General features: G+C 47.2%; 1 protein-coding gene across 1 annotated transcript in view; it reads left to right on the top strand.

Annotated features, from left to right (window-relative positions):
• The window catches only part of LOC144104618 (uncharacterized), a 202,331-nt gene extending 177,912 nt beyond the window's left edge, over window positions 1-24,419 (top strand). Inside the window, exons 8-9 of the mRNA XM_077637736.1 lie at window positions 15,994-16,219; window positions 24,297-24,419. Of these exons, the coding sequence (XP_077493862.1) occupies window positions 15,994-16,219; window positions 24,297-24,317 (247 nt within the window). The 3' untranslated portion in view covers window positions 24,318-24,419. The remainder of the gene's footprint in view (window positions 1-15,993; window positions 16,220-24,296) is intronic.
• The last annotated feature ends 481 nt before the right edge of the window (window positions 24,420-24,900 follow it).

The following is a 24,900-nucleotide window of genomic DNA, read 5'->3' as shown; positions in this document are numbered from 1 at the left end:
TGCCGTTCAGTTTGGGGCACCTGCCGCTGGTTAAGGCGCCTCTTCCAGATTAACCGCTGGTCACAGTACCTGGGCGGCCGTGTCCTCCCTGAGGCAGCTAGACATGGGAATTGCCTGAACCACCGCTGCGGTGACAACGCGTCTGGCATCCTGGCTGCTGTTTCGAGGTAAGACCTGAGTTGGTGATTGCTGCTGACGCAACTAAAGCATGGGGCCATCGACTACCGAGAGAGCTACCCATCTGCTGGTTTCTCTGTGGACCTCTTCACCTTAGATCGCACATCGCGTGGACTGCTGAACTGAACGTAACAGGCTGGCGAACTCTTTTCGCGGTACTCATTTCTTCTATGCTGCGCATTTTAGTGCTGGAGCACTACTAATTGCATTTCTCGATTTTGGGCATGTGTAGCCAAAGTAACCAATGAACGGGTTTTGTTTCTTAGCCATGAAGCAAGGCAGTTATGGCCGGCCTTGAGCTCTAAAACTTTGCGTGGTAACGAGAACTCTTGACCTCACCTTTCGTTACCTTATGGGCCGATGTAGTGCCGTAAGCGAACCACAGTACTGCCAAGAATCAATCCCCGTTCCTCGGTTACTTTATGCAAAGGAAGTACGTCCTTTAGTTCTACTTTGTGGCAGAGGATCCACCTCCCTTCCGGGTTGTGTACAGCCGGAAAAATCACTAGCTGGCGTGCGTGGCGGCTGCGTTTTCCATGCTCCTTTAGTTTATGACGGAGCAAAGTTGCGAAAATATCAAAGCTAAGCACAGGCTCACTACGCCCATGCTTATTATGGAGTTTTTCGCAAGTTTCTCACGCCGTAAACTGCTGGAGCGCAGCAAAAGCGGCCGTCTCGCAAGCTAGCTAAAAATTCGGCCGGCTGCACATATGGCCAGCGGGCCTTCATCTGGGTAAAGATTACTCCTGGTGACTGCCTTAAAGCCAAATGCCTTCAGGGTGAAGGTCATTACGGCAAAGTCTTTTAGGGCTATCGGGCCAAGTGTGTACTACCCTAGTACTGAGGGTTTTGCTAAAAAAATTGTAGAATGCGATCAATATGCTGGTTGCTGCCTTGCAGTTTTTGAACCTATGTATTGGTCTTTGCTCTGGCTGCCCAGTCTGAGTGTAATGAATAGAGAAGTATATACCAAATCTCGGAAATCATGGCAATACTGTTGCCATAAAAAAGTTTTTCATGACATCGTATGACATGAGCACCTTTTTTCTGAACAGAATAAGCAGCATTTCTTTATTGCACTTCAATGCTCGATCAGCACGAAACAAGAACGCTGACACATGTCCTTACCTTGTCAGTTTTAGTTTCAATTTTGATGTAATTATGATAAGTGATAAACGGTTTGTTAACTAATCTGTTATTCTTATTATTCCAGGCTACTCAACATTTTTTATTAACCGTGGTCAAAAGAGAGGAGGGGGTTGTGATACTGTCTTATAGCTTCTTAGGATCCGAATTACTTGAGAGTTTCTCTGTTCTAACGGATGACTATGAAGTGTCTATGGTGTACAACTACGGTCACAACATTCTTCCTTTTCGAGACAGTTACTTCTGCTCGGTAAATGATCATAAACTTGAACAAGCTCTAGGTGGAGACTTGAATGTTAATTTTCTTGAAGTGTGAAATATTGAACAAGAACTATGTGATATACTCTGGGCTAATGCGCTGGCCAATGCTTAATTCAGCCAAACGCATTACGACCGAAACATTATCGCTGCTCGATGTGTTCATTACTAAGGCATTTGAAGAATAAAAAATATCAGCTTTATTGATAGCTGTTTTGAGTGACCATTTGCCAATTTACTTAATTGGCGCTTACTTGTGCTTGCTGAACCTGCAAAATCTTTGTTTTCGATAAGAATTCTATATAAAGAAAACCACATAGGAAGAGTTTTGTGATATACTATCACAAGTAGATTGGAGCCGTGTTTATTACGCAACTAACATAAACAAAGTTTACGGTTGAGCAGAAGCCGTTTCCCCCTTCCATTTCTACGCTGCCCATCTTCGCCATCTTGCATCAAGACAGCACCGGCGGGGCGAGGAGGGAAGTCTTCCTCATGGGGAAGTGGAAACAGCGACGGCAGCACCACCTCGTAGGTTACGCGGAATTCTGCAGAACCGGAGAAGGTCTCTTCGGGATCCGGCCATCGTTCGTCACGAGCGGTTGCAGTCGCACGCTCTCGTCGCATTCCGCGGCAGGCGCACGGAGTTTCGTCGTGCCTTGCCGCTGGACTTCTGGTTCCAGGCAGCGAAGTGAGCGCAGAAAACGCGCGTTCTCGTCTCCTTCCCCGGCAAATCCTCAGCGATGGCCTTGCTCCAGGAATGAGGCGCTCACGGGAAAACCCGGCCGCCATGGCCGCCGTATACAAACGTTCGCCGCCGACACCTCCGAAGTCGCGCCTAAGCCGGTAAGTCGGAAGTCCTTCTTACGTAGCCTTCTATTTCCGAGGAATCCTTCGCTGATGTTTTGGAGCTAGCTGGCCCGCTCTGTGTATTAATTTCAAATCTAATAAACAGCATATGAGTGTTAACGCTTTGTCGTCCCTTCCGTTTGTTCCCTCGAGGACGAACCCCTCCGCGGTTAGCGAGCGGAAACGCTGCATCCGCGGTGTGGGAGTGCGCGGGGGGGGGGGGGGGGGATGTTCCGCAATATTTCGACAATGGCAGCCCAACGTGTGGCACGCTCTTCAGACGAGGGACGACAACGGTTCGGTTTGTGGAATGCCCGCCCGGATTTGGAACAGCGTTACGCCTGACACGAATTCGGACTTGCTAGCATGACTAAGATTCTATCTCGACAGCGAAATTAGCGGAATAGCAGCTTGAGAGAATTGCCGTGCATGCTACGTTTTTGATGATCTCTTAATCTATACACCTTTGGAAGGTGAACGTAAGAGGCTCGCCCATGGAGAGAGAGACCAAGCCGTCCACCGAGAACAGCAAGCCAAAAGCGAGTGGACGCGGAAGTCTGAAGGGTGGCCCGATATTTGTTGTACATTGTTGTAAATATTATCTGTTCTGTCCCTGGCTCTGGGAGGCGGGTGTCACATTCAGCTGATTTGCATTGCAGCTGTGATTGCAGGAAAAGCACGGGGTCGCTCCGACACTGCGGGAAGCAGTGGGCGTCATTCGATGAGAAGTTGCTGGTATGGCTGCGAGCGAGTTAGGGTAAGCTTGGTAGAAACGTACCTCCTGGTAGAGTTGTGTTCTAGCTATTGACATTGTCCCTTTGTTGGCACCAGCAAGTGTCAGAGCGAGTAGGCCTAAGGCTCTTCGGGAGCTGCCTGTCGCTTTTGGGAGGACATAGTCGTACTGTGGTACAAGCACGCACAAACGTGTTTGCTTGTTTTACGTGAACCTCGCTTGAGCCGAAAAGTCTCGCTCAGCTATAGAAAACTTACTTGGTTCAAACGAACTTCGTATTTTCTTACGGCTGCGAAGCGAATGGATAATTTCGCGGAACCAGAGATGCTAATGCAGTTCAAGTGAGCTTAACATCACCATGCCGTAAACAGAACCGCGAATGTGCTTCGACTGGAGAGAGCCAGCTGCGTTCAAATGAACCGAGGGTTTCGGCGGTGCCGGATAGAATTGTTTGGCACTCGCATTGCTTCGCGTTTCACCAAACAATCTGTTTGTGTGGTCTCCATTGCCTTTGATTCAAACTTTTGGAGATCATAGGAGCGATATGCAGAGTTCCAGAGAAGCCGCCCCGGCCTGCTGTCCATTGTATGGGTCCCTGCCTGCTGCCTTGCGGCCGTAAGTCCTAGAGCTGCGGAGTCTCCGGCGAGCAGTTTGCAGCGGCTACGAGAGAGGGGACCTTACCTGCCAACTGCGCGTCAGAGCGAATAACACCTTCCCGGCACACTAATTTTGGATGCCAGCCGGGGGACAAGGACGGGTGCCCGGTGACTTTGCTGCTCATCGGATGACCCCGGCACCCCGCCTGTATGAGCTCGCTTGCAGTCGTCACCTCAGCGCTCGTGGACACTTCGTCTTGGGCATCCATGGATGAGTTCAACCGAAGGCCAACATTTTAGGAGGCAGGGATGTGGAGAACCTGTTTCCCCCTTCCATTTCGACGCGGCCCATCTTCGCCACCTTGTATCAGGACAGCACCGACTGGGCGAGGAGGGAAGTCTTCCTCAAGGGGGAAGAGGAAACAGTGATGGCAGCGCCACCTCGTAGGTTACGCGGAATTCTGCAGAACCGGAGAGCGTCTCTTCGGTATCCGGCCAGCGTCACAAGCGGTTTCAGCCGCACGCTTTTGTCACCTTCTGCGGCAGGCGCACGGAGATCCGTCCCGCCTTGCCGCTGGACTGCTGGTTCCAGGCAGCGAAGAGAGCACAGCAAACGCGCGCTCTCGTCACCTTCCTCAGCAGATCCTCGGGGATGGCTTTTCTCCAAGAATGCGGCGCGCACGGGAAAACCCTGGCCGCCATGGTCGGCGCATACAAACGTTCGCCGCCGATACCTCCGAATTCGCGCCCCTGCCCCAGCCGGTAAGTCAGAAGCCCTTCTTACATAGCGTTCTACTTCCGAGGAATGCCTAGTTGATGTTTTGTAGCTAGCTGGCCCGTTCTCTGTATTAAATGTGAATCTAATAAATAGCATATCACTGTTAACGCTTTGTCGTCCCTTCTCGTTGTTCCCTCGAGGACGAACCCCTCCGCGGTTAGCAAGCGGAAACGCTGCATCCGCGGAGTGGGAGTGCGGGGCTTGCGCGGAAATGCCGCCCCCCTCTATATTTCGACATTGTACATTTATTTCCGCATTAAAAGATGGTATATTTTGAGCATTTTGCATACAAGACAAAGGTAAAGGCCCCAAACGCACGTGAGTCTTGGATAACTAAGGAATGGTTGAAGGTGATACCAATTAAAAACATACTTTATTTGGTTTTCCTGAAAAAAAAATTTCCGATCTTAAGAAGTTTAAAGCTTCAAGAAATATGTATAGCAATATATATGAATAACTAATTCAAAGAAGAAATACTGAACCACTCTGATATACAGTGGAAACCACTCCATAACTTGCTGAACATTAGAAAGAAGCATACAGGGGATGAAATCACTGCAGATGTCACTCATGTCCGGTTCTTAATTAGCTGCTGGATTTACTAATTATTTCATATACGTTGGTGATAGCACGCATTCCAGCGATTGTACAAACGACATTGGTAAAAAGGTTTGCGAAACCAACTTTCTGGAAACTAGTACAACATCTGTAGTAGTGTCAGCCCTACAGTCCTTCAATAATAGAAGAAGCAAATACACTGATAATCTCCAAATTATTCTGGCAAAGTACACATCCTACATATTTGCGCCTATATAAGAGTATATAATTGTTGTGTCACCACGGTCGCCCTGAGGTGCACGATGTGCAGAGTGGCGATAGCGGCTGCCGCAAAGAAACTAAAGGCTGCCGACGGTGACGCACGCGCAGCTCAATTTACTCCATAGCATATGCCACAGTTCTTTCTTCTTAAAATTTGAAACGCTGCAGCGGTCGGCGTTGCCTCGTGGAACGCCTCAAGACCTGTTCGGTGCTGCTTGCCGCTTCCTCTATTTGTGCTGGTCCCCCGCAGGTTCAGCTGGAGAAGCAGGACCGGAAAACCGTTGCGGAGAGTTTGCGCCCCGGCCCTAGGCTCCGAGGCAGAGTCCCCAGCGTTGAATCTTGGCGGCGGTCATTGTAGGTATCTGGCAATTCTGTCTCTGCAGGCACAGAAGCGGCTAGTGGTCCGTTACCAGTGTGAACTGCCGCCCTAGAAGGTAGTCACGAAATTTTGTTACCCCAGATATGAACGCCAGTGCCTCTCGTTCTTGCTGGAAATAGTTCCGTTCAGGTCGCCCTAATGGTCTAGAACGGAATTCAGTTGGCTTATGAACGTTGCAGATTGTGTCGAACAACCCCCCCCCCCCCCCATGCCGTGAGGGGACGCGTCACATTCTAATTTCAAATCCTTTTTTGGATCGAAGGGCACAAGAACATAGGCAGCTTTAAATCTTTGTTTAGCCGCTATAAACGCCGCTTCCTGCGGCTGCTTTCAGTGCCAGCGTGTATTCTTTTCTTAACAGCTGATATAACGGGAAAAGAATGGTCGATATGTTAGGAAGGAACTTAGCGTTCAAAGCCGGCAATCCGAGCACTGCGCGAAGTTCAGCGACGTTACGTGGGCTTCGCGCTTCCACAATGACGCCGACATTCTTTTCTGTCGGGTGAAGACCATCTCGTTCAATTTAGTGCCCCATATAAGATACAGCCGGTCTGCGCAATTCGCACTTGTCAGAATTAAGTTCCGCTCCTCGCTCTCGGAAGCGTCGGAGGACGTCTCTTAACCGCTCGCCGTTATCATTCTATTGGTAACCAGCACGTCGTCTAAATACGCTTGTACGCCCGACAGCCCTGCCAGCACCTCATTTGTCTTTCTCTGGAAAATTGCCGTTGCAGATGCTATTCCCGACGGTATCCTATTAAAACAGAAAAGGCCTTTATGCGTGTTAATCACGCAGACATTCTTAGCAGCTTCGTCGAGTGATATTTGATTGTATGCATCTCGCAGGTCCAGCGTACTAAAACAATCACTATCGCTTAAGCGGGCAAACATGTCCTAAGCAATGGATATTGCTCAGTGGCACAGGCTGGGTTCAATGTGATTTTAAAATAACCCCAGGTTCCAACGTGCCGTCGTTCTTTAACGCAGCTACAACTGGCATTCCCCAGTCAGAATACTTCACTGGCGACAATACGCCTATAGAAACTAGCCTGTCCAACTTCTGAGTCACTTTATCGCGTAGAGCGTAGGGGAGGGGCCGCGCCTTACAGAATTTTGGGATAGCCTCCTCCTTTAGGCGCAGACTGGCGCGTGTCCCCTCGATGAGGCCCAGGCCGGCAGAATATATATTCCGATAGTCCTCGAAACTGCTGTTGACGCGGTGGCTGCTTTTGCGGTCTTCGGTCGTTGCATCCTGCGCTGCTACCTGCAAGATTGGAGCGCCTGCGATGCTGAGTAAACTAAGCAAGTCACGCCCACACAGGCTTGGTCCCGCACAATCTAGCACCTTCAGGTCACAGACCCCGGACACGCCTTGGTAGCGGACAGGTAACTGAATTTCTCCCAGGACAGGCAGGCTGCCTACGTAACAGGAGAACTTGAGGTTGGATGTTTTCTGACTTGGCCACTGCTTACGGTATTTGTCATAGAGTTCTCGAGGAATGACGCAAATTGGTGACCCGGTATCTACCTCCATTCCAAATCCTACGCCCTCCCCCTCTCCCCCCGCCCCTCAATGGATACTCTGCGGAAAGGTGGCTCCAGAAAAGTCACTGAGACACTAGTGCCTAGACATGTGCCACTTCTGCTTTATCGTTCGACGAATCTTCTCTGACCGCCGAAGTGTTGGTTCGCGCCGCTCGAGTTGTGTCGTCTGCGTTCGGCGCATGGTTTCGGCACCTCCGCGCAAGGGGAACTTTCCGTTCCGCCCACAGCGGTAGCACCGAGACTTAGCCCAGGAACACTCGTTATCATCCTGTTTCCAGCTACCGCATCTGCCACACATACCGCTTAGGTAACTCTTGTGTTCATCGTGCAGCGCTTTTTTCCCGCGTCCTTCAACTTTTAGTAGCGGCGTGTCCTCCGTGCTCATTTTTTTCACGCCGGTTTCTGCGGCCTCGGCTGTCATTGCTATTGCCTCTGCTTCTTCCAACGTTAAATCCTTTTTTGACAAGAACTGTTTCTGCAGTGCGCTCGACCGTACGCCACAAACAATGCGGCCCCGTATCATCCTGTCCAAAGCGCTTCCGAACTTGGAGTTATCCGCTATCCGAGAAATCTCCACCAAAAATGCATGCATTGGTTTTCCTTCTGCCTGGCACCGATTGAAAAATTTGTAGCTTTCAGCAATGTCGTTCTTTTAGGTCATAATACCCGTTCAGGGTTGCTACTGGTTCATCATAAGTCAATGAATTTGGCTTGTGTGGGGCAACTTTTCCTGCCAATATCGGGACCATGTGCGTGCTTAATGCTGTCACAAGCAATGCTCTCTTTTTTCCTGAATCCTTGACGGTGTTTGCTTCGAAGTAAGCTTCGCCCTTGACAAGGTATGGGTTCTACTTATCTGTACCTTCGCCGAAGTTTCGTAGCTTGAGATAGGCCATGGCGTCCAACGGCATAATGCGGTCCTTGGGTTCTTCCTTCACGGCTCTAGCGTCAATACTCGTCGCCGCTGTTGCGTCACCACGGTCGCCCTGAGGCGTGTCAAGTGGTCAGCAAGGAGAGCAGAACCTCAATTTATTTCCAAAGCTAGGTGCCTTTTATAGGCATGTTTAACGTGAGGAGAAGGGGGAAGAGCATGAGAGAGAGAGCGGCAATAGCAGCTCCCGCAAAGGAACGAAACGGTGTGCGCCGGTGACGTGCGCGCAACTCAGTTTACTGAGTAGCATATCCCACAATAATAAACCTGTCGTTTTCCCCTGGAACCTTTCCATAGAAGTTACAAACTGCCAAAGCCACAGTAATGTTCATGAGTGGTGACAAAAATAATTTTACTACCACCTCATATCTGTCTGGCATTCTTTCTTCAATTGTTTTGAGAAGTTAATGCGATAGCGAGCAGGAGCTTTTCTAATGGACACAAAATTTTCTCGGTTGAGTAGTTTGGTTTTGTAAGAGAGAAATCGACCACGACAGCCTTATTAACAATGAAGGAAATAATTTTAAATTCTTTCGACGAAAAATTACTTACTGTTGTTCTTTTCTGTATTTTTGGAAAGATTTTCATTCCATAAATCACCAAAGCCTGTTGCTTAAACTTGACAATTATTGTTCTCGGGGTGATTTTCTACAGCTCATCTGAACTTAATTACATCACCGCCAGCAACTGGCAGAAGTTAGCAATTTTTCGTCGCACCTAAAACCCATTCGCTCAGGCGTGCGGCAAAGCAGTGTTTCGGGACCCACACTATTTAATCTCTACAGTAATGACTGTTGTGAATACCGACAGTAACGCTAGATTTGTTATGCATGCAGATGACGTTACCATATTATTAACTGCTCAAACAGTAAATTAATTAACACTGAAGGCCAACGAAATGTTGCATAAAATAGTCGCGCGCAGTACGAAATTCTCATTCAAAATTAACGCAAAAACGTAAGTAATTTTGAGGCCAAAAAATTACCATTGGATAATCTACCCAGTTTAAGGCTTTGTTTGACAAAGATGTAAAGAACGTCTTCAGTACAGTGGCTAGGCGTGATTCTCCTATACAATGTGTCATGGGATATGCATATTGATAACCTTATTAAGAAACTCGCTAAATGCACAAGTATTCTGTGCAAACTACGTTTCCTCTTTCTTTTTAGTATCAAACTTTAACTTTCCAACGCTATACCAGCGCCTACACAGCTCCAGGCGGAGACAAAATGCAGCGCCCGAGCCTCGCGCGTTTTTGGAGCTTGCTCGTCGTAGGTCGCAGATGCTGAGAGGTCAGCTTGCGCGGAACGTAAGAGAAACGACGCAGCATACGGCGGGCCAAAGCAGTAATTGTGCGCGTCTTGGAAACGCGACGTTGCCTCAGATTCCTGTGGTTCTGGATACAGGCGCCTGAGATGACAACCGAGTCAGAACGATGGCAGTAGGCAGCGAACGTGAACGTGCAGCGCGGACAAGGCTCTACAGCTCAGCGCTTGATGCAATATCACGACAGCTGTCTTGCAGTTGACTGGCTGCAGGCTGTAATGGCAGATACTACTATGGCTCGACTTCTAAAATGCCGCATTAAAGATGCTGCAATGAGCAATGGAGCCGGTGAGCTGCTTTGGCGTGGTGATCGAGAGCTGGTGTACAGGTAGAATAGTAAAATTTGGTTTGTCTATGAGTGTGCGTAGGCTAATTGAGGACTGTATGTCTAGGCTGCGATGGTGCCTTTTGTGAGCTCAGACATAGATGGCAAGAGACTAGTGGTTAAGAAGCTAAGAGCGAGGTCCGTATCAGCCTCCGTGATGGGAAACCTACTTTACCTAACAGTTTATTGTCTCAACAGTGCAGCCCTCAGATGGTTCTTGGGAATGGATACGGTACGGCAAGTTCTGTAACAGTTTTTGGCACCGCGAAAAGCAGCAAGTCATATTTGATAAATTTGTTTAAAAAATCATTGTAATGCTCTCTAGCAACAAGCAGGCTTCGCTCAGTCGAAACCACGTCACTTGAACCAAAGGGGGTAGCGGCCGTTTCAAGTCAGGCTCCAGCAGGTCGCGATCGCAGCTGAACGCGGGAGAAGGCGTACGTTTCCTCTTTACGCACTGCATGATGAGCGCCAGCGTAGTCCTACTGGAATGCTGAGTTGACTCTTCGTAACGTCAGAAAGGTTTTGCGACTCGGCAGATGTTTCAAGTCAGGCTCCAGCAGGTCGCGATCGCAGCTGAACGCGGGAGAAGGCGTACGTTTCCTCTTTACGCACTGCATGATGAGCGCCAGCGTAGTCCTACTGGAATGCTGAGTTGACTCTTCGTAACGTCAGAAAGGTTTTGCGACTCGGCAGAATGTACTCTAATCGACGAAAAAGGGGCTTGAAAGAAAATGCCCGGGCAGGCAACGAAATCGTGTCAGAGCTACGGAGAAGAACCAGTGCCGACGATGTCGGGTTTAAACCTGACATTTCTTGCCGCGCGCGCTGTGTGCACAAGCCGCTTCTCTTCGGCGTTGCTAAGTGTGGCGCCAGGGGTGCTACAAGTTACTTTTTCTTTTGCGGCTGCGTGTCGGCCCCTGCGTAACTAAAAACTCCCCTTGCCTACCGTCTTTCGGTAGAAATATCTTCACTCCTTTATCCACTGTGGGATAGAAGCTCATGTCCAAAATCGAAAAAAATTGTTGGCTTTTTTTTGTCTGGTTTTATCGTTTTAGTCTCAACATAGCTTAAACACAAGAAGCTGAGAATTCCTGTGCGCTTGTACCTGCAACATGCACAGAAAGGTTCACGAGCCTCTATGTCGTTGCGCTACTACCACACTGTTCGCTGCTTCTACGATCGAAATTTTCTGCCGGCGATCTTTATGAAGCAGACATTGGCTCGTGCTTACAGCGGTGTAAAACCATCTATGCATAAAATGAAACGGCTAAGGGTATCTTCTTAAACAAATCTTACTCGGCATATCTGTGACTTATGTCCCTATGGGGGAGCACGTGGATAGGAGAAGGTGCAGTCAGGTAAAGATGGCTTGTAGCAGCGAGTACCTGTATTGCCAGGTTTTGAGTCGAACTGTTATTACGTTACGGGGGTGCCCACGTTTTTACGTGCGTAATAACGTGGGCACCCTCACTGCTGCGAAGCATGATGGGCGGAAGAAGGGAAGGATGCAAAGTTTCCTCTCAAGCAAAGCGCAGGAGACGTCAAAGTCAATACGAACACTCAGCGACGCATTCAGCCAATCACCGGCGTCGTAGGCCAGGCAAGCACGTGCGACAATATCCAGCACTGCGCATACCAGCAGCACCAGGTACAGAGTGGAGAGTGCAAACGCCAACTGCTGCTCAGCGGACCTCGAAGGAACAGGGCTGCATGCGATCTGCCATGACGAAAAGAAACGGTGTCGAGTGCAAGTTACTTGCAGAAACGGGGCATGAATGCAAAATTTTGAGCTCGGAAGCATGATGCCCAAGATAAATAAAAAGTTGGCCAGACACACAAAAGCCGACGCAATAGGAATTCTTTGCTCGCCATGCTGCACAGAAATGCGCCCTTTGGCAAAGATCAGGTATGGATACCAGAAAGAACGTGCAAACCCCCAGGGCCGTAAAGCAGCATACTTAGTAAGGACATATGTAGTAAAGTAAGCAACATGCCTAGTAAAGTAAGGAGTAACATACAAACAAGCGCTGGAGTGCGCGCCAGGAGAACGCAAGAAATGTTGAGAATGACGAAGCGATGTTTTATGAGGTATCGACAAATGGGTAGGGAATTAGTTCCGTTTGGATTTCTTATGCATTTGTGTACCGAAATCACCACAGTGGCTCCTCCTCCTTGTGTACCCATATCTTTTGTTGCAGTTTTACAAGCAGTTACCGGCGTCTTTCGTGCCATCTGTAAGATTACACTCGCACATTATTTTTTTCTACTGATAGTCCTACCAGAGTTCCCACCAACTATATTTCTAACTGTGCGTATAAAAATGTTGCGAAAGCAAGAAAAAACAGCAACGCTTGAACTTTCCCTACACGGCATGGTACCCACTTTTCCTTGTCTGTCTCGGTGACAGTTTCTCATTGTATCACTTGTGGATTATTTTCGCAATGTCTGATATGGGCAGTACATACATCAATGTTATTATCCGAAGTAGCATACAATGTGGGGCCCTTGTGGGTTCTCATATGCAATTGGAGCTGGGCAACTACTAGAGCACCTACGTCGACCCTCTGTGGCAAACAAGCGAGGCAGCCGAAATTGTGCTTGCCTAGTTGATTCTACTTCGGTCCCATATCGGTGTTGCTGGAGTTACCTCATGCCGCATTGCTAGGTGTAGTCCACATCGGTTCCATATGCGGTACTTGAGGGCAGATTCAATATGAATATCGGCTGTATGCTCGAAAAAACTCCGCCAGCCCTGATGGGGCTGCCCACACGCAACCGCTGTAGGTCCCACATAGGCCGCGGCAGGGTTGGGAAAGGGGTGTGCCCAAGTTCTGTCCTAATCGGTTACTCGTAGGGTACATGAGGGCAAATGCAAAGCCAATGTGGGCGCTATGCTGTAAAGGCTGTAAGTGGCCCAAATGCCGCTGCCCACGCGAACCCGCTGTAGGTGCCACATAGGCTGTGGCGAGGATGAAAAATGGGGGCCCCCAAAAGCTGGCCAGATCGACGGCTTGCAGTGTACTGGACGGCAGAGGAAACGTCGATGTGGGCTCGATGCTGAAAAACCTCTGCTAGCCCATATGGGGCTGCCCACATGAAACCTATGTGGGTCCCTATAGCCTGTGCTAGGGCTGGAAAAGGGGTAGCCTACATGCTCCCCATATTGGTTGCTTGTAGGGTACTTTAGGGCAGATGAAACACACAAGTGGGCTCTGTGCGGGAGAAACCTCGTTACCCTAATTGGGGCTGCACACACAAAAGCGCTAGGATCTTACATTAGCCGTGCTGGTGCTCGAAAGCAGGCGAGCCCACAAGCACTACCTGCACAAAGGGCAACACTGGCTCATTGTGCACAGGCCACATACCCCAATTTCCTTCGTCTTTAGAAAAAAAGGTGCAGTGGTTTGCTGAAATCAGGCTGACATTGAAAAAATTAGTGCATGATCCTATGTCTTGAGGGTACAATGAGTATGTTTGCGGTGGGTCGTACCCTAGAGAATCTCATCAGACCCTTGTGAAGGCCATGTGGGCTGGCACAAATTGAGCTTGCAACTTTAGAAACCACATCGGTCCCATGCCGATTTCGGAGGGGCTAACAGAGATCAAAACCTAACTTTCGCGGTCAGGGGCTACCTATATATCAACAAAATAGGGCCGGTAGGGGAGCCCTGCGAGCTACTGACATCAAGAAATGCTGGCCGAAAGTGGGCAGAACAGAAAGGGGGCTAACTGGGGCACGCGTCTCAGTCCCCGCAGTGGTCCAACCCGGGCACAAATGGCCTACCCGCACTGGAACTTGAGGAGGCCTCGCTTAATAGTCTGCTTGAAAGAAGAAAAAAAAAGCATGGTATTCACAGAAGTCGCCATGAACGGCTACACCAAAAACTTATTCCTAAAGTTAATCGCCTCAAAAAGACAACACGCGCCAAGAAATGAATGCAAAACAACCAACGCCACCAACAAAAACGTTGCTGTGTCCTATGTCCGAGGTACTAGCGAAACCGTCACCCGATTTCTGAAAAAGAAGGTCTCTAGGTTGTGCACAAGCCTAAAAACATTGTTGCGCTTTGCCTATCTGTTCCCAAAGACCGGCCACTGAAAGAAAGAGCCCAGGGCATTATCTACCAAATTCCTTGTGTCCACCCTATGTAAGCTACATCGGCGAAACCAAGAAACTACAAGAAGAATTTGGTGAAATAAAACGACATCTGCAACATCGCAAGAGAGCACAATACTGTAGCCAAAAATTCCGAAGGCTCAGGCTAAACAATCAACTTCGATGAAACCAGCTTCCTCGCAATCGAAACAAATTACCAAAAAAAGGCTCTTACAAGAATCCTGGCACATTCAAACTGTCTGAACAACAACAACCGCGCGTAGGAAAACCTGCCCACAATGTGTGCACAGGGAATTCCTTCTGCAGTTCAAAAAACAAAAGTCGCCACTGACGCCACTTCCCTCCCCCCCCCCCCCCCCCCACTTACACTAAGACAACGTGAATGACAGCCTTGAACCTCCATTCCTTACCCCCTCTCCCGCGATTTTCGCATCACAGCTTTCGTTCTTTCGACGTCCTGCTACCGTCCCTGCATACTAGCTACTGCCCCCAGACACCCCTGAAAACGAAGCCTAGCCGGCTCCATTTCAATTAAACGTTTTTGTTTAGAGTTTTGTTATAGCTTTGCAATATCCTACACTACGATGAGTGCTTTGCCACTCAGCGCTGTAGTCTTGTGGATGCTATATCCTGTACGAGGCATGATGATCTATACAGATATGAAATTGATTTTATATGAAAGATAAATGCAAGCTCCTTATTTTCTATCTTGCAGAAGTTTTTGCCTGCATTTTATAGGGTTCTGGCAGCGCAAGCTATTGATCTTGAGTTTGTACTTGCGAGATTTTCCTGTGGCGGTGATGCCTGTATTTTGGTTCTCGCTATTTTCTACCTTACAAGTGCTTTTTGTTCAGTAAGAGTGGCGTTTTCTGATCAGTAGCTGGTTCTATAGATATAAGCCAACTTCAATTTATCCTCAGGGTCCCTTTAACATGCGATAACATGGTACCAAGACAGTATCCGACGCATCGCGCGACAGCTGCAGCGGTATAGCCGAATGCGAACGGACCTCGCTGAATGACAGCCTGCTTGGATGGCTTGGAATGTATCCTTGCCTTTTCGGTCCCAGGACTTGAAGACGTTATTTCAGTAAACTTTCCATAGTAGTAAATAAAAACAAGTAGTCAACGTAGCTTTGGTACTTTAGTAGGCGTAGGGGTTTAGTGCCCTTCAGCAGTGTTTCTTGTTACAAGGCTGTCGTCTCGACAACATGTTACCGACAATAATTTCGGTAGGTTGTAACATGAGCCAGGTGCTGAGGCGACTCCAATGTGCCGTGTGTTGGCACCAACCAAGATTGACTGGGTCTTAAAAAAGGCAGCTTTTAAGCCTCCGCCAACATTTCTTGTGCGGTAGGGCCTGTTTACACCTAGATTCGAAAAGTACCACCCTCTCTCAAGCGCAGCTGGAATCTCATCAATATTATGCAGCGGTACTGCTCTGTGTCTAGAACAGGCATCCACGTCGTCTTGTTATACCCGCACAGGCGTCTGTCTTCTTCCTAACAACCGCTAAAATTGGTTTCTCAAATGCACGTGTGAAACTTGCGTAATGACAACCATTTCTCTTAGCTTCAAAAGCTCTTCCACCCCTGCTGAACTAACTGTTTTGGGCCCTTTTCTCTCTCTCAGGAACTTCTCGCATTTTTCTTTAAAAAATGCAATATCTTGCTGAACTTCTGTCTAGTTGGGGTGTCGTAAAATTGGTTCTCTATTTGGCTATGATTGGTTTCTGTCGCGCGTCGTAGCCCTCTTAACGATAAGACATCAGATATTTACTCCACAAAGCTTAAGAAATAGTGCAGAAGGATTTACTGATTGCATTATTTTTGGCAATCGTGACAGGAGAGAGCCTGTCATGTGTATTATGAAAGTATCACTGTCAATGAAATCTCACGTGCTGTTATCTTCGTAATAGCATGTAAAAACCAGTTGCATGGTTAACCATTATCAGGAAAGAAGGGCTTTGTAGGAAGGCAGTAATAGGCTTCTGTGTCCTACTCTTCTTTCAGAGTCGTATTCACAATCCATCAACCTAATGGTAACTTAATAGCCAGTTTCGACAATGCGAAGCTGAAAAAAGACGAGGAGTTTACACTGCTCGTTCGAAACACTCCGAACGGCTGGCAAATGCACACAAGTTTCGACGCAAAAACGATCCTTCTACAAGGAACTCATTACAGACAATATATGGACGTCGCGGCTAAAGAAGGTGCCTACCTTAGGAGCGTAACCTACGTGAGTACACCCGTTTTCTATTGCATGCTAGCAATTACCTGACACGAAGATTTGCATGCAGCTTGTTTCCATTTTGCAAAGCCACCCTTCGAATAGAATCATAAATTGTTGCGGAGGCTTTGCTGCATACTCGTTGGCGAAAGACAACCGCACAACTGTAATTCTCAGTCCATAGTGCTTTAGTGTTAGATCAAATGTCGATATTGGGTCCTGCGAAATTGGCATCCTGTATGTCTGGCACCCCATTAGATGCGCATGTACTGCCTTGATGCATGGCTAAGGATGCTCCGCCCGGGGACTAGTGTTTTTGGATAGCGCGCTCTCTAATCGATACCGATGACCCTATTATTAACCCCCAGCTGCAGGCCAACGTTGTGGAGGCTACAGTTAAAATCATGTTCTTTCATTATTTGCGTGGTTTGCTGCGCTAGTTGGTACATTATTAATAATAAACTACACCAGAGAAGCGCAACGACAGCAAAGAAACACACCGGCATTGGCAGCATTGCTCTTGTCCGCATGTTTCCTACCCTTGCAATACCACAAATGTGATCTTTAGCCTTCGCCTAATAATGCAGCTTTCTGCTTCGTTACTGAGCACGTGGTCCATAAAATTTTGTTCCTGACTGTACAAGTGTAAACCTTGTGTTCCCCGGTGTGTTTCAAAACATTGGCTAATGTTAGCGGACCAACAGTTATGGGCGTATTCAGATAAGAACCGGAATGGTCTTAGGATTTCATTTCTTTGCATTAATTTTTTTTGTGTGAAGGGAAAATGCCTCGAAACAATGAAGAGCAGCTTACTTTACAAGAAATGTCGATTTAAAGGCGAAAAGTTCCGATATCATAGGTGTGGAAACATTACTTACACAATTTCGTGAAATCACGTTTAAACGTCAGGAGGAATAAGTAGGAAGATTTTAAAACCTGAATACTTTCTGAAGAATTCTACGGACACATTGTTGTACAAAGAAGAAACAAATATTTCTGGCGCTTAGAATACAAGAGAAAAAATTTACAAACTTTGCTTTAAAAAACTGAGGGCCGAGAACGGCTCTTTGGAGAGCAGGATCAGAGAAGCAGAGGTAAAGACATCTGCCTGAAATTTTTTCCCCACCTTTAGTAGTCATTTCTACAATCGTCGTGAAACTTCTAACCTCGACATAGAAAAGCGTGATTCTAATTAGGAGTCTTATTGATTGTGAAATTGAAAAAATGTGAAAAATTGCCTAATTTGTCTGTATTTTATAAAAACCGTTAACACTACTATTGCTTGAATCTTAGAACAAAGACATTCGGTGGCTTATTATTCCAGATCAATAATAAATGCTCCATAATGTTTGAAATTACAAGGTAAAGCCATAGTGTTAGTTACCACACTGGTTTTCGTCCATTCGACTTGGAATTGAGCGTGTGCTTGAAATTGAACTAGCACAAAAGACACGATTTAAAACAAATACCTTAAAATACCATTTTGCTTGTAAGCTTTCTTATTAGGATAAACACGAACATATATAGTCTTCATTTTTTACATGTCTCCTACTAGACTGGTTAATGCAAGTAAATATTTTAGATTTTTTCGAGGCTATACTAAAGTAGGATGGGTTGGGATCAGGTTTTTAAAATGCTTAGCTGAAACGTGCACATGCTTTTCACCAAGGGTGACCTGAATAAGATGGTTCGGCGCGGAGTTACGAGAAATAGGTAGTTGTGCTAAGAGCTTCTGATACTCAGAAATGTGCCAGGAAAGCTGCTGTATTCAGAAAATGTCAATGTTCTCTTCACCGATATGCAAAATTGAGCCAAATGCGTCTTGTGTAAGGAAAACCGCGGCCGAAATTACGTACTTTTATCCACAATAAGTTTTTCAATTGTGTGGTAAGCACTAAACGTGACAAAAACTTGGGAGCCCAGTGACTTGATAAAGAGCTCAGGCCAATTTTTCTTTTTTAAATTAGCTATGAAGAAAGGTTGCAGAATAACATATACACAAGGTCTATTAAAAGGAGGTAAATTGTATTAACATGGGTCATACCGAACAAGGGAAAAAATTTCCGTTATAGCCTCATGCCCCGCATGTATCCTAATCCGATGCAGGAAATTTGACTCGCACTACCTGTTCGAAAAGGATTCAGATATTGGCCACTTTTGCGAGTGTTGCGGAGTGATTTCCTATGACAACTGTAATGTGAACTCTTAGCCTTTATTAGTGCGAAAGTAATATATGTCTCGTCGGCCATGAAACCCGATGCCCAGAAAAAGAGACGTTCCAAAACCACGTGACCAGGCGCAGAAAAATAAGACTACAGAAGGTGCGGGCCGTTGAACACAGCACTTTCAGAACGAAATCAGGTCACGCAACCCCACGCCAAAAAACTTGCAGTGGCTTAGCTCGGCTATGTCAGGTAGCGTGAAATTGATCTTCTCCTGTCAACACCAACGCTGAACAGCGGCCGGACTATCCTTCTCGACACCCATTCGAAACGACTGTGATACGGGCGCCGTGGCATCTCCCCATTTTATACACGCAGCTGTGCATGCGCAGTTATGCGCATAGCTAGCATGTGTCATCCACGTGTGTCATGCGCGGCCCAGTGGCGAAAGTCGGCCAGCTGCTCCTCTCTGTGCATGCACACAACCGCTCTTCTACGTGACGTCACGCGCGCCGCCGGCGGGGAGTCGACGCGCGGCCGCCTCACGCGCGGCGCACCTGCTACTCCTCTCCAGCTGCCACGCATGCGTACAACTGGCCTCTCCGGCCAACGGCGAATTTCTCGCCTGGTAGCCAAGTGTAGCTCTCGCTACAAAAATTTCGTTGTTCCTTGACCACGGTATAAGAATATCTGTAGGTCTGACACTGCGCCCGGCGGCGCGACTGGATCTTGTTCACTGCTCCTGGCGCTTCTCTTAAAAAAAAACAGATGGCGCCACACGAAGGGGGCACGTCTCGTCGCTGAGCTACTGCGGCCGTATGCAGGTGTTGCGCGATCGTTCGGTACCGCGTCGTGTACGTGCGCTTGTTAACTTTGGTTTGTTAAGAAGGTTTTAAACTGCTGTCAGGGCGAAGTCGTGTTTTGCTTGCTAATTTGGATGTGTGGGTGGAACAGCAGCTAGAACGCTGCTCTGCGATCCTTCCGAGCTCGTTATCACAATGCGTTCACTGCAGTTTTTTCCGCTCATCCGCAGGAATGCTGAGCGCATAGTTAACGATACCGATCCTTGAATATAAAAGGTCGGCCGCAAAACACATGCTCCTAGGTTTGGGCCAAAGTGCCGACCCACACGTTCAGACATTGCTTGAGCAGTGCAATGCGCCAACGCTGTGAGATGATGCCCGCCTTGCAGAAAACATGGTTTACATCGGCGATTTGGAGCTCTTTATTGTGCAGAGAAACCTCAACGGCGTTTCTGCATTTCGCCTGCATCAGAAATATTGCCTCCGCAGCCAGACGGTAATTGACCCGTGCTCTTGTGCTTCTTTGGGGAATGCCTCCAGCACTGCATTAACGAGCACAGGGAACAGAAAAAAAACAAGTGTGCATTTGCGACGTGTTAATGGCTAGTGCAGTGCACTTTTAGCTACGCGACGCAAAAATGGTTCATGGAAATTCCGCTCTCATTCCTTCTGCCATGCTCACCTATCACGTCGACACCAACGATACTCAGCTGTTGTCTCCCTCAAGGATAGGCTGGCGTGCTCGCGCAGAGGTAAAATACTTACTCGACTCCAAACTGGGATTGGCGGATGTCAGTTTAGAATATTTGCAGTTGGCATGGTAGCGTGACTTTTTGAGTTCAATAATTTTGGGGAACGAAATTCTCCACCGAGTGTTCCAGTGCCCAGCAAATTATGCAGCTGCATATTCGTTATAAATCTTACCGGCATGCCTTCTGCCTTTCACAACATTACGCTTTGTTGCACCAGAATGTACAGCGAGTGCAAACTGGCCACGAGATTGCCGACCGAAATTAACTGCTATGCTGCCATGGCATGTAAAATTAATGCTGAGCACCTATCCAATGTTAAGTACCCGGAGCTCAAAAGAACAAGCATTAGCACAATTAATGAAGGTGAAGACGCAGCTTGCACTTTAGAGAGGAGGCGCCCCTAAGTTTTATGGTGCAAGGACATGTTCCTTGATCATCTGACACGCATGATGATCTCCAACCACCTGTGCGTAGTTTCTTTCGAGGGCACCATGCTGGATTGGCGTCATTTTGTTTTTCACAGGCCGTCCCCGAGGTCAGTGTGGCAGGGACGGGTGCGGACCGCTGGTTGCCTGCTTGGCACACGTGGCTGTAGACTGTTGTTTTCTAGAAGGCTTTCTTGAACTTGCTTCTTTTGTCATTGATGTGGGACACCCGGGCAAAATACTGGGCACAGCATTCGCCAACAGCACCGGTTTCTTTTGTGCATTTAAAAGTGCGTCGCTATCGAAGTCGCCGTAGCGAGATTTTATATCGTATGCTTTTGATCGTATGATTTTATATGTATCGTATCTTAAAATATTCTTACACCGTCTTGTTGACAAAGTTGTATCTAATATACCCGCTGCCTTACAACTGTATGCTAATCACTAGGTGTAATTTTAGAAAGTGAGTGATAAATAGAAAGAAGAGAAAAACAAAAACAGGATAAATATTAAAAATAATGCTTTCGCATTCAAAGCACATAAGTAATTTCATGTGACCTCCGAAACTTTTTAGCGATCAGTTCATGATAAGAAGTCAATCAATAAATTTTATATTCAGTAATCTTCGGGCTTCCTTTAAGGTATTTTTATAAAATACGTTAAAACTGAGTTCACTGCCTTTGTGAAGTATATAATTTCTGAAGGATTTTGCCATGCACGATGATTTTAACCTTTAAATACATGGATACAACGAACGACAGCAATATTAACCTAATGTTGGCGATCAATGCCTTTTGTGCACGCACTGAAAGATGTAATATTGTTTCGGATTCACCTATTCCGTCCCGGGTGGTACCTCAGCCTCAATAATGTGATCAAAAGAACAAGTTTTCAAATCCGCTTATGTATGTCTACATTAGAAAATCTCGCCATCTGAGAAAAAACTGTATTTTTTTGTGCCGATCAGCGTTCAGATAAATTTCATTTAAAAGAAGAAAAAAATCCACGTAGTGTATTTGTAATGCACTAAGTGTAAATAAACTTTAAGACAACATTACAATATTCACGTTAGTAAAGACATAATATTTATTCTGTTTGCTATAACTGGATCAAAATTGGGTACGCGAAATTGAAATCTTATTAGCTTTGAGGGCAATAAAATCTTGGCTAAAAAGAGAAAAAACATGATCCCGAGGAAGTTGCAGAGGCTTCGCCAATATGCTAATAAAGTTCAACAATGTGCACTCAGAATAAAAATTCGTGAGTCTTAATCTTTTTATTGGAGCATATACCAAAACTGTTACCTTGTAGTAAACGTCTTTCAGGTAAGTTGTAAACAAAACTGGCGATGTTTTAAGTTCGAGCAACAGTTGGTCCTGTTTAAAAATTTTACAACCCGGGAAATTTTGAACGCACAATTGAGAACTTTTCCGGCTGCAAGTACAAGTTCTCTCTCACAGTACCAGAAAGAATCGAGAGCTGCTAAGCAAAAAATTCAGCCCTATGTTGGTAATCGGCATTGCCCCATCATCGCCCTCTAAGCTGAACTTCTACACGCAGGAATTATTGAGCGTTGATTACGGTTTTGCTCAGTCCAAAATTCCAGGAGCCAACAGATGTGTTCACATTGTTTCCAAGGAAAAATTTAGCATGTTAGAATGTTGTCCTACTCAGAATTTCTCGAAGAAGTTTGCAAAGGTAAAACGTTTATTGATGCATTTTTTGTGTATATCGTAAGATTTCACTATATCAATCAATATGTCCACTGATCTCAGCTCGCCAGGCTTCTTTATTTTGTTGTTAAGGCTTTTGCATTCTTCAAAAACTTTCCCAATTGGTATATATGGCAGTTCACGAATTCATCATTGCAAACGCGAGCCGTCTTCGTTCTGCCTCCGAGCTCAACTACTCCATCGCTCAGCGTGAATGCTTGGCTCTCGAATGGGCAGTTGCTGAATTCCGCCCTTGCATCTTCGGGCATCCTTTCTTCCTTGTGACCCTTTGCTGCCTTTCTTCTCCCATGGACCGCGCGGGACATCTTGGTCTCTGGGCCTTGAGACTACAGGATTGGTGCTCCTTCAGCATGGTGTACAAGTCCTGACGTCTGCACCACAATACCTGGATGCTTAGCTCGTCACGCTGGGGAGCCACCTCACTCAAATGAAAACTTTCGTGGCAGCTTCACTTTTCGCAATTTCCGGTTTGCTGAACGTCTCTATCGAACAGCAATGCGACACTTCTTTACGCACGATTGTTGATGATCTCGCCGCTGCCCGCCTCGATTCCTCATTGCGGCCTATTGTGCTTGAAGATACTATTCCTTACCTACGAAATGTCCACCCTGACGGGACTGGCCTGTTGGTTTCTTTCGCTTCGTTATGGACCTCCTTGGCCATTTTCCACCGAGTCGATCAGGCAATAAGTGGATTGCTGTCGCCACAGATTACGCTTCGAGATACGCCATCACGTCTCCGTTGCCGATGAGTTGCGCTAAAGATGTTGCGGACTTACTTCTGCGCGACAACATTCTTCGCCACGGTACACCACGATAACGCTTCACCGAACGCGGCCGCTATTTCATGTGGAAAGTCGTGAACGACAGCCTTCGGCCCTGTTCTGCCCATCACAAGCTGTCCGCTGCATATCAACCTCAGACTAATGGACTTACCGAACGCCTGCATCTCACTGATATGTTGCTTCTGTATATTTATGCCGACCGTCACGTTTGGAACAAACTTGTTTTATATATCACACTCGCCTATAATTCGTCCCGCCATGACACTACATGCTTTTTGTCTTCATCTGTCTTTTGTTTGGCCGGCACCCTCTTTCGGGTTCGAACACGTTGCCACCACCCGCCATCGCTACGACCACAGACTATGCACAGGACACGTGCCCACATGTCGCGACAAGTTGCTAACGCTCGTCTCTCCGCATCTCAGGTCGAGCAGAAGGCCGTTTACGACCACCGACATCGGGACATTCACCAGGGTCACTCGTCCTCTCTGTCGTGTCCCTCTCACCACAGTGGACTGTCTAAAAAATTGGCGGTGGTTTAGCCCTGGTTAAACCTGGAGTGACGCGATAGCTACAGCTGGCCGAGTGGAACTTGTTCAGTTGAATTGCAAAGTCAGTCTTACGCCGCTCTGATTCACTGGGCGTTCCTTCATCGTCGTCCCACTTGACACGGCGCATGCGCACAGCAGTTGCAGCTCGGTTTCGCCGGCGTGTCGCGCCGCCGGCAGCAGCAGCTGCTCCGCACCACGTGACCTACCACGTGGCTGGTCACGTGACCAAGCGCGTGCGAACCACATGGCCAACCACGTGACCAGCCACGCGAACATGGCCGCGCGGCTACGCTGAAAGCTCGAAATGCTACCGCATTGTTGCTATCGCTACAAAAGCTGCTGGCCCGCTACATCGGCCCTTATCGAGTCCTCGCCAGGTGACCGACCCCACGTACAAAATTAGTCCCGTCTCTTCTGCGACGTCATCCACACGCCCTGTTATTGATATCGTTCAAGTGGCTCAGCTCGAACAGAGCAACACCCCTGATGCGCCCTCCCTTTAGCACAGGGACAGTGCTTGTGACGACGGGGAGTATTCCACGGCCATAGGCTTGGACAAAGAAGATGAAATGCGGTGCTTGCGTGGTCGACGAAGCAGACGAATTGTATTCGAACGCTGGGCTCCTACTGTACTGCATCTTTCCAAGTAAAAAAAAATAACAACCACAACAACTACTGCCTCTTGGATTTCTCTCGCTGTATATATCTGCAGTCGCTTTTGTAAATATATCTCTTCGCGTTGAATTATTTAAGCAATATATATCACACTCGCCTATTTAAAAGCTATTTAAAACCTATGTCCCGCGGGCTCGGCCTCAGGTGCAGGTATAACAAAAATCGTTTAAATAAATTCAACATGTTTTTTCTTTTTTTCAGGATATAATGAGAGAATCCTGAAGCGGTGATCAAATTACACGATATGCATTAAACGAAAACATTTGCTTCTCCAAACTATATCACAGCGTCACCAATAAAGGAATCTTTTATGGTTGCTTTCCAGTTTCTGGTATTGTTTTCTTTATTAATGGTAGTCTTCTCAAGGCCTGCATTGAAAAATATGTTCGAGGTGTCGCCACCCTTTCGGTCGTGGGAAACGAATATAGAGGGGGCTGTCTGAAAGCAGACAAATCAACTTGTTAGCCGAGGACCCAAACTTAATGACAAAAGAAAAATTTACTGGTTTGCGGGATCCAGTCAAAGCCACTGCCGTTTATAAATATGCTGCGTGCAGAAACTTTCTTTTCAGGTGAAATATTTGGCATTAGGCAAACTAGAGAACAATCTGCAATTCAGAATAAAAGTTCCAATTTTGTTTTCTCATAGAAGTTTGGGGCCGATATCTCCATTCGCAGACCTTGGTGGGCTTGTAAAGTTATAGCCACAGCTCTTAAGGCGAAAGCCTTTAATGGCTCATACTCGCGGTGACTGCGTCTGGCCACGGGACCTCGCGGTGTCCGTCCGTTACATCCTAGGTCACGTG

Source organism: Amblyomma americanum, chromosome 9 (assembly GCF_052857255.1).
Source record: "Amblyomma americanum isolate KBUSLIRL-KWMA chromosome 9, ASM5285725v1, whole genome shotgun sequence".
NCBI lineage: Eukaryota > Metazoa > Arthropoda > Arachnida > Ixodida > Ixodidae > Amblyomma > Amblyomma americanum.
The sequence above is the reverse complement of the archived record's forward strand: the minus strand, read 5'-3'. Positions and strand labels throughout refer to the sequence as shown.